The sequence below is a fragment of the Patella vulgata genome, chromosome 3 (genome assembly GCF_932274485.2).
Source record: "Patella vulgata chromosome 3, xgPatVulg1.2, whole genome shotgun sequence".
Taxonomy (NCBI): domain Eukaryota; kingdom Metazoa; phylum Mollusca; class Gastropoda; family Patellidae; genus Patella; species Patella vulgata.
In genome coordinates, this window is record NC_065881.2 from 2,495,351 (window position 1) to 2,505,141 (window position 9,791).

At 37.2% G+C, this 9,791-nt stretch overlaps 1 protein-coding gene across 1 annotated transcript; it reads left to right on the top strand.

Annotated features, from left to right (window-relative positions):
* Window positions 1–4,815: 4,815 nt before the first annotated feature.
* Window positions 4,816–7,602, top strand: LOC130012203 (E3 ubiquitin-protein ligase TRIM71-like). Its single transcript, XM_056099619.1, has one exon. It carries the CDS (start codon window positions 5,807–5,809, stop codon window positions 7,016–7,018), a length of 1,212 nt encoding a protein of 403 aa, XP_055955594.1. The 5' UTR covers window positions 4,816–5,806; the 3' UTR covers window positions 7,019–7,602.
* Window positions 7,603–9,791: the final 2,189 nt, after the last annotated feature.

Below are 9,791 nucleotides of genomic sequence, written 5' to 3' on the forward strand. Positions count from 1 at the left end.
CAACTCTTCCAGTGTAGTAAAGAAAAGAAAACAAAATTTTGTACTATTAAAAAACATGAAACGAAATATGATTTATAAAGAGCCGTTAATACCTTCAATGTGCCTAAATATTTCATGTAGCATATAGTCGATCATGACTCGTACTGGCTTTATATAACTTTTGGGAAATATTCCCCCTTATTCTTAGTTTGTTTTTTAAACGCCTACATTGAAATGTGGTCATATATTCAATTGTGTCACCCCGTCTGTCCGCCCATTCGTCGGTGCGGCGTCCACAATTGCTTATGGACGCTCTAGAGGCCAAAGTAAATATCCGATTGACATTAAATTTATACACATTGTTTAAGGTCATGAGACAAAGAAGCCGAATAATTTTCAGCAATTTCTGATAATTACTGCCAGAGTTATGGCCCTTGATCACTTCAAAATATCTTGTGGATGCTCTAGAAGCTAAAGATGATATCCGATTGACTTTAAATTTATACAGTGATTGAGGTCATGAGACGATGAATCCTATTGATTTTCAACGATTTCTGATAATTACTGCCGAAGTTATGACCCTTGATCACTTTGAAAAATCTTGTGACTGTCTAGAGGCTAAAGTTATCATCGGATTGGCTTCAGTTTAAAGTCTTGAGATGAACAAGTACATGTATATTGATTTTCAATGAATTTTGATAACTTGAACAGCTAAATCCATGGTATTAAATGTTTTGTATACTAAATGTTAGCATGGGGCAGAACTTTATACAAACCAAACAAATTCTAATGATTTTCTGATAATCGGATATTAGTGTATTATAATTGTTTCATTACTAAAAAAAGTAAAAATATGCGACAACTATAGTTGACTGCCCGGACGATTTAGATGCTGTGGGCGTGTGTTTCGTTGCCTGGCAACCTATCTTTTTCATATTGAGTGAAGTCTGTTGTCTGTATCACTACAGTCCAGGGACTGTACAGGGGAGTTGGATGGCCGAACAGTTAACGTGTGCGTGTTGTATCATAAGGTCTGTCATTGAGTCAAGTGGTGTGGTTTCGAGTCCCCAGTTGTACGTGACAAGGAGTAGGGTCGCCCGCCAACCATCGGTGGTTTTCTCCGAGTCCTCTGATTTCCTCCCACTGCTAAAGACCCCTACGTGCAAGCGAATTATTGAAATATAATGGAACCATATGTTAGTCCCCAAATGACCTAGTGAGTGGACGTTAAACCCTCTCTCTCTCTCTCTCTCTCTCTCTCTCTCTCTCTCTCTCCCACCTCCTGAATCCATTCAATTGGTCTGATATGTACATTTGTTGTAAATTGTGATTTCTGTGTCTTGTCTGTGGTGCAGTAGCAGATATTGGACAAGGCCAGTCGATTTACACTGGCCCAGAAAGTTCACATGGATTTTCCGCAGGGGTTCCCCCTAGTCACTGGTGCAGAATGGGGACGGGGAGCCTATAAAAACAACACTTGTCAGTCTGATTCCAAATCTTTTACGTGCACGCCAATTTGTACACGGGACCTCGGTTTTTCGTCCCATCCGAACGACTAGACAGCTGTCCTTGTCAGCACCCCCCCCACCGTCCTGCACCACTGACAAGGGGAAACCACGCCGGAAAATCTTTATGAACTTTCTCGGCCAATGCAGGGGTGGTGAAGTTGAAGGTAGACAAGTGAAATGATATGAAATAAGGTTTAACGTCCTACTGTTCTGCACTGACTGGGCTAATGAAGACGGAATATACGACAAACAGTGTGTTATAAGTGAAATTTTGCCCGTACAGCAGAACTGACTCTTATTTCGAATTCCTATTGTCATGGAATCTTTTAAATGCCCGACAACGTGAACACAGGGCCTAGGTTTTTTCTTCCCATCCGAAATATAGTAACTTTTGATACATTAAGAGCCATATTTTAAAATTTAAAGCATATTTTCAGATAGACACTATGTACTCAATAGCCAAAAACCTCTGCACTCCAAAATCCTACTGCAAACCTGTTTATTAGAAAATATCTGCAAATTATTTTAATGCAATTCTTTTTCTATGTATAATCTTCATTTAGACGTAAAGTCATCAAATATTGCAATAACTGAAACATTGAAATTTATAATTAGTATTTAAAACCAGGTTTTCTCATTGACAATAAATGTACTTAAAATCTGTATCGCTCTATTGTATAGGTGTCCAAAATACAGGTAAAGATTTTATTTGTATATATTATATTTTACTTTTTACTCTTTTATACATACTCAACTCTTATCCTATACATATTATAAATAATCAAAAATACCTGTTTTTATTATTGTATATTACTGTATTTTACTTTGCCTGTGTGTCTTATATAGTAACAGTGAATAAGTAAAAAATAAATTAAAGGTGTGGAAATTATAAAATACTGCAAATATTATAATGTATAATTATATTCTGTGAATAAATATATTACAAGCTAAAATAAATATCATTAGTATATCATGTATTATATATCTGACTGATATCATTACAATATCATTAGACCTCTACTTTTGATCAATTAATTATATGTTATGATACTTCGTTTAGTCATAAAATACTATATTACTCGTCTTATGATAGCAGGTGTTTCAATGTTGATTCATTTCACTTGAATAGAAGTTCATTATACCCATTATAAATAAATACATCACTTGTACAATATAGGTTATGTTAATATTTGTTACAATTCTGATTCATTCCACATGGAAGCCACGTTGGTTCAGTGAGTAAGGCGTTAACTCGCTAACTTGTCAGTGGTGTAGGACAACTATAGTCGTTTGGATGGGATGAAAAACTGGGGTGAGGTTTCACGTACACATTGGCGTGACGTAAAAGAACCCTTGAGGGTTGAAATTTGAAATAAGAGTAGGCCGTAGAGCCTCTGTCCGAACAAAATTTATCTTATAGCACACTGCATTAGCCCAGTCGGAGCTGTACAGTAGGACGTTAAAATCCATTTCATTTCATTCCACTTGAAATATTCTGATTATAGAAGTTGATAATTCCCACCATAGCTTGTAATACAGTAAACTTTGATGTTAGTTATTCTCTACTATAAAACAATGATATGCTTGGTTTAGTAAATGGTGGGGGGAGGGCGTACGAGTCGATGAATGTTAGAAGGGCAAAATCTGAAATGCCTGAAAACATTTCGGTTTACAGACGGTAGTTCCGGTCGTCTGCGAGAGGCGAAGGAAATCCCCTTCCCGCAAATGTGTTTTCTTGCTGTTCCAGCCCACCAATGCAGCAACTTCAAAGTGATCTAATATACCCTAACTTAGGTAGATGACTCAGATACCAACCAATCGTTCACAGTCCACGGAGACGGAATTAACTGCCGCAAACTCGTTTTCCTGCTATTAAATTAACATCATTTGGTTCGGTAAAAATACGTCTAGCTATAGCTGCTTCCCCTCGGCCTCACAGGACCGCTCTTCCTGGTGTCGAGGGCAGACCCTCTCCCGAGGTCCGGGAGACCTCTCAGCCTCTACGGGTCTCTCTTGCCCCTCCGCTGTACCTCCCTGCCTGCTTGTAAACTGGGCTTTTTATATCGGTTAAGGCACGCCATAGTTAATACCATTAGTAATCAGAACAATGAAAAGTAATTATTAAGATTCACACATCTTAGCTCAAGACAAAAGCTGTCAATACGTGTTAAGCCCAAATCTTATATCATATAGACACTCCGAGTATACATGTTTGTACAATCCATTAAATCTTACATAATACTATTTCAACAACCTACACCTGATATATAGATTAAATCTTACAATTAATCTGTCACTTAATTGAGTTACAAATAAAATATGGATTCAGAATACAATATTAAAATTTAGATCCCAAATGATATTGTATTACAATGATAGATATGAAACGTTTAGACGCCCAATCTTACTAGAAAAATACTGGATTACCGTATCATCTAAATGGAAGCGGACGTAAATTAACCTTGATATTATATCAAGTATTATACTATCAAGGGAGTCGCGTTGGCTCAGTGAGTAACGTCTGTCATATACGTGGCGTGTATTCGGTCTCCCGCATGTACGTGACAAAGAATATGATCGCCAGTCCAACCTCGTGGGTTTTTCCGGGTCCTCGGCTACGGTTTCCCTCCACAGCCGCATCTAACTAAATTTCCGCTTCAACCACAAGGATGTTAAAGATACATTGTCACAAATGTATTTATCAGGTGGTTATTTCCAGTAACAGTATGACATGATATATGAAAAGTTTAGACGCCCAATCTTACTAGGAAACTACTCGATTACCGTATCATCTCAATGGAAGCGGACGTAAATTAACCTTGATATTATGTCAAGTATTATATTATCAAGGGAGTGGGGGTGGCTCAGTGAGTAACGTCTGTCATATACTCATGTGGCGTGGATTCGGTCTCCCGCATGTACGTGACACAAAAAATATGGTCGCATGTCAAACCTCGCGGTTTTTTTTGGGTCCTCGGCTGCGGTTTCCCTCCACAGCCCCATCTCTATCTTTCTCTCTAAATATAATCTAAACGTATACTGGGTTTCCTCTACCAACCCCCCCCCCCTCTCTCTCTAAATATAATCTAAACGTGACACCAACTGTATCAATATCCGTTGTCATTTAATATAACATACTTTCATAATATTATAGTCGTGCACCGCTAGATATAGTGTCAATATGATCTAGCGTGATAGTGATAGCCTCTATTACCTACTCTAACAATATCAGTTGCAGTTGACGTACACCGTTATCGTCTGGGTGACAAAGGCTAATGTCGAAGGTCATTATATCAAAACGAAAATAAAAATAGAATTTCTAAGAAACTGTAGCAAGTCCATACATATTCAGTCAACCAACAACTCACAAACAGTGCGAGACAATGATTGGCGTGGTTTCTATGTAATTTAGACGTTTTGGATAGAATTTCCGAGAAACTGTAGCAAATTTCCGCTTGTACAGTCTACAGTCCGAGGAAGATAAATTGTGCGAGACGATGGTATTATAGACGTACACCGCTAAATATAGTGTCAATATGATATAGCGTGATAGTGGTAGGCTTTGTTACCCATATCAAAGGTAGTTGATATACACAGCTATAGTCTGTGTAACAAACGCTAATGTCGACGGTCATTATAACAAAACGAAAATAAAAATAGAATTTCCGAGAAACTGTGGCAAGTTTACGCATGTTCAGTCTACAGCATATAGCGTGATATTTTTAGCCTCTGTTACCCACACGCTAACAATATCAGTGGTAGAAGATATACAACAGTTATAGTCTGGGTGACAAAGGCTATTGTCGAAGGTCTTTATATTAAAACGAAAATAAAAATAGAATTTCCGAGAAACTGTAGCAAGTTTACGCATGTTGAGTCTACAGCATAAGAAAGACAAACTGTGCAAGCCGATGAAAGACGTGGATTTCTATGGGATTTAGACGTTTTGGTTGAATTAAATACTTTTGATTTTTAGTTCATCTGTCTCGATATCAAGTACCATATTGGGCTAATTGTTTGATTTTGTATTTTCATCCAGTTTGAACTCGTATTGTCTACAGATATGTGACTTAGACGTTTTGGTGAGCATTTATAAGAAACTATAGCAAGTTTATGCAGGTTCAGTGTACAGTCCAAGGAAGATAAACTGTGCGAGAAGATGGCAGGCGTGGTTTGCTATGGGATTTAGACGATTTGGCTAAATTTAATACTTTTGATTTCTAGGATATCGTATATTATATTAGCCTAATTGTTTGTTGTTGTTTTGTCCAGTTTCAACTCGTATTTTATACAACCAGTGCAACATACAGCTATTCAAAATGGCGGAGAAGGAAGTGTGTAATATTTGTTTGAACGATTTTCAACAACGCGTGGTACTCGATTGTAAACACCCCTTTTGTTTTATCTGTTTAGAAGATTATGTGAACAAAACCTCCACTAAAGATCAGTTCCAATGTCCATTATGCCGTAGCTTTATAAATCTTAGTGACGGAGGTCTGGATCGATTTAAACCTAAACCAATTAATATTCCTCAATGTGATGTATGTACGGAAGATACATGTCAATATTTCTGTCGAGACTGTGATCAATATTTATGTAAATCATGTAAAATCATGCATGATAAGATGAAAATTTGTAAAGACCACGTTGTGTCTCGATATGATGAAACACAGATCTATCAAGCGCCTACTTCACACGAAACAATAAAGGAAAAAGCTTCGGCTTCGTCTATCACAAATCCTAAAGATTTCTGTCTGCGCCATGAAAAGGAGACCGTAAAAGTCTACTGTAAAGATTGTACTGTAGCCGTTTGTTGGAAATGTTTCGTGGCCGATCATAATGGACATCATTTTTTAGATTTACAGGAGGATGAAGGCAGACAAAGTATCAGACACGATTTAAAATCACTGAATGATGAATTAGAAAAACAAATCACTAATTTTCAGAAACATTATGATAATTTAAATAGTAAATTAATTGAAGTCAAACAATGTACAAAAACTGAATGTGACAAAATAGATGCACAGGTTGAGAAAATCTGCTCAGAATTTCACAATATCGGAGAAAATATTAAAAAGGAAATGCAGAAAGCTAGTGAAGAGGAAGAATCCAAATTCAGGAAATTGATGGAGGACATTAAAAAACTAACAGAAGATTTAAAAGCTAGTGTTAAATATTCAGTGAATGTTTTAGAAGATTCATCCGTTGTTCAAGTTTTACAAAGAATACCTAAAGTTAGACAGGAAAAAGATGAAAGTTGTTGTAGAAAATTGGAAATACCTGATGTAAGATATTCAACATTTCAAGTAGCAGAGATAGATAAAACTTTGTTAACTAATCAACTTGGTAAAATTGTAAGTTATCATCAGAATATGATTGGTAAAGTTGTAAGTTGTCATCAGAATATGTTTGAAGATGTTATTAATGTGGATACTGTGCCAGGTTATGGTTGTTGGTATAAAGGTAAACAACATGTAGTTTCAGGTTTTACATGGAGTATTGATGTGTGTAAACTATCACCATATGTTTAAGGTGCGTAAAGGATCATCTTTATTCTCTTTTGGATTAATCCTGAATGACGTAGAAGATAAAAGTATTACGTCATGTAAAGTTGACGTCACATGTAAAGTTATAAATAAAACAGATGATAGACAATCTGTAGTTAAACAATGTAATGGGACTGTTAGACCTGGTGGTGATTGGATATACTGTTATACTGATCTTATTGACTGGGAGAGAAGACTCAGTAATCCTGGCAGTGGATTTATTGATGATCATAGAAACTTTACAATTCAAGTAACAATTAATGACATAACTGACATTAAAAGACGTTAATAATTAGACTACTGTTATGGCTGAATTATTGTTAAATAATGTTTTGTTTACGGTGTAAGGGAGATAACATTATTTCTATCCGAAATGGAATAAATTATGGTCAATCGCTGGAAGAAGTAGTTGATAGTTTTTTTCAGATGGAACTTTAATACATGTATAATATCATTCCATATTATAATAAAAAATGATTCCAGATGGAGCTAAAATACGTGTATAATATCTTTCCATATTAGAATAATAATTGTAAACTCTTTGTATTGTTGTTTTATTATGAAGCACTGGTAGTAACCAACAGGTCAAGGGAAACAAAACAAGTTACTGAACACAGGCATTCCAACCCATTCTTGTTCGACACCGGCTTTGACCGAGAAAGTTGAACAATTTCCAGCCTGTTTTCCACTTTGTTAGGAAAAACGTGTAGTTACCATTTTTAAAACAGTTCTTGATCTTGAAGTCTGTTAACTTACATTAATGCAATAAGAAAAAAACCTGTGCGCCGTTAATATAGAGGTAGCAGTTTACTGTTAAAGGTACACCAGTGGGAGGAAACCGGTGGACCCAGGGAAAACCCAAGAGGTTGGACAGGCGATCCTACTCATTGTCATGAACAAGCGGGGAATCGAAACCACGCCACTTCACTCAATGAGAGACCTTATGATGCCACGCGCACGCATTAACCATTAGGCAACCCAACCACCTCTCACTAGAAGATAGGATAGAGGGTTACAAATCTGATCACAAATTTGTATTAATACCTACTTTAAATTAATAGCTGACTTAATTGGGTAGAAACGCCATTGTACGGACTAAATTCTCCCCTGTGCATTGCATTGTGAATCGTTATGTAAAAAAGTGAAGCAAAGTCTCTATATATTGGTGAGATTACAAGATTGTACCAAGGGTTAAGTAATTATCAGGAATTGTTCTTCTTATATAAAATATTCTTCGAAATGTCGCCTAAATATGGTACCTATTAACCATAAGCATGGTTAATACTGGTTTAGTCTATCCAATTAGTAAAACAAGCCAAAATATGGTAGCTGTTTACCTTAAGCATGGGTAATAGCATGTTAGTCTATCCAATTAGTAGATATCACTAACAGATTATTGCTCTGTCTTACTAGCTATCCTTGTATAACCCACCATACAAGTTGTACTGATGTCGTCATGTCACGTTATATAACACAGCTAGCAATATATATCTGATATGAACTGTAAGAAACTATACAGCTGCTATATAAGACTCTGACACATAAAAAAAACATGTTAAAAAGCCAAAATTAGTATAGAGCCCCCCCCCCCCCCTCAAATACACCCGCTTATAATTCTAAACTAGTTTATGATAACACATCCACTCGAGTTGGTGAAGTTGAAGGTAGACAAGTGAAATGATATGAAATAAGGTTTAACGTCCTACTGTTCTGCACCGACTGGGCTAATGAAGACGGGAATATACGACAAACAGTGTGTTATAAGTGAAATTTTGCCCGGATAGCGGAGCTGACTCTTATTTCGAATTCCAATTGTTAAGGTTTTTTTTAAGGTCCCCGCCAATGTGTCTACGGGTCCCCGTATAGTCGTCCTATCCGAACGCCTACACATGTTGCCCCGTGGCCGTACCACTGACAAGGAGGAAATATGCCGGAAAAAAAACGATGAACTTTCTTGGCCAACGATATGAGACCTCCAGGTTAGCGAGCCGACGTCCTACCCACTGAGCAACCGTGGCTGTCATGGGTTCTTTTACGTGTCCGACAACATTTAACGTCTTACTAATCACCACCGACTGCAATGAGGGGCCTTCTTTTATTTCGAATTCCAGTTGCCATGGATTCTTTTACGTGCCCGACAACGTGAAGACTGCAAAATGTCCCTCATAGTACACTGTATGGCGCATGCCCGTCTTTATCAGCCCAGTCGGAGAAGAAAAGTAGGACGTTAAACCCCATTTCATTTCTTTTCTTTTCTAAATATTGAGCTGGAGATTTTGATCGCGACTTTTTTGGAGTTTTTCCACCGGTAATTCGAGACTATACTATACGCTCAGTCAACCAGTCCCCTCTTACTTTATGACTCATTGGAAAATTAAACGAAACGTGACATTTTGCGTAGGTTTATGAGCCGGATGAGTGGGAGGGGCAGAAATGATGAGCCCGAAAAAAAAATCCTTTGGTTTTGCAACCGAAATCCCATGCTATGTCCACCCGAATTCCAATCAACCAATCAATCAGACGTCGGCATTGACCCGATGCCTGAAATTTCACACCCCGGGAAACAAGGCTCATGCCATGTAAAATGTGGCGCATAAAGCAGAGTGACAACTCTACTATTGCGCTTAACACTGTTTATTACACTGATTTAAAATGTGTAAATGTTAAGAGTGGTACTTGAGCTTTATCTCCGATAGGAATGTTTCTTAAGAGCTGAAAATGTCATATAGATTAAATTGTCGTACATCTCTGGACACTG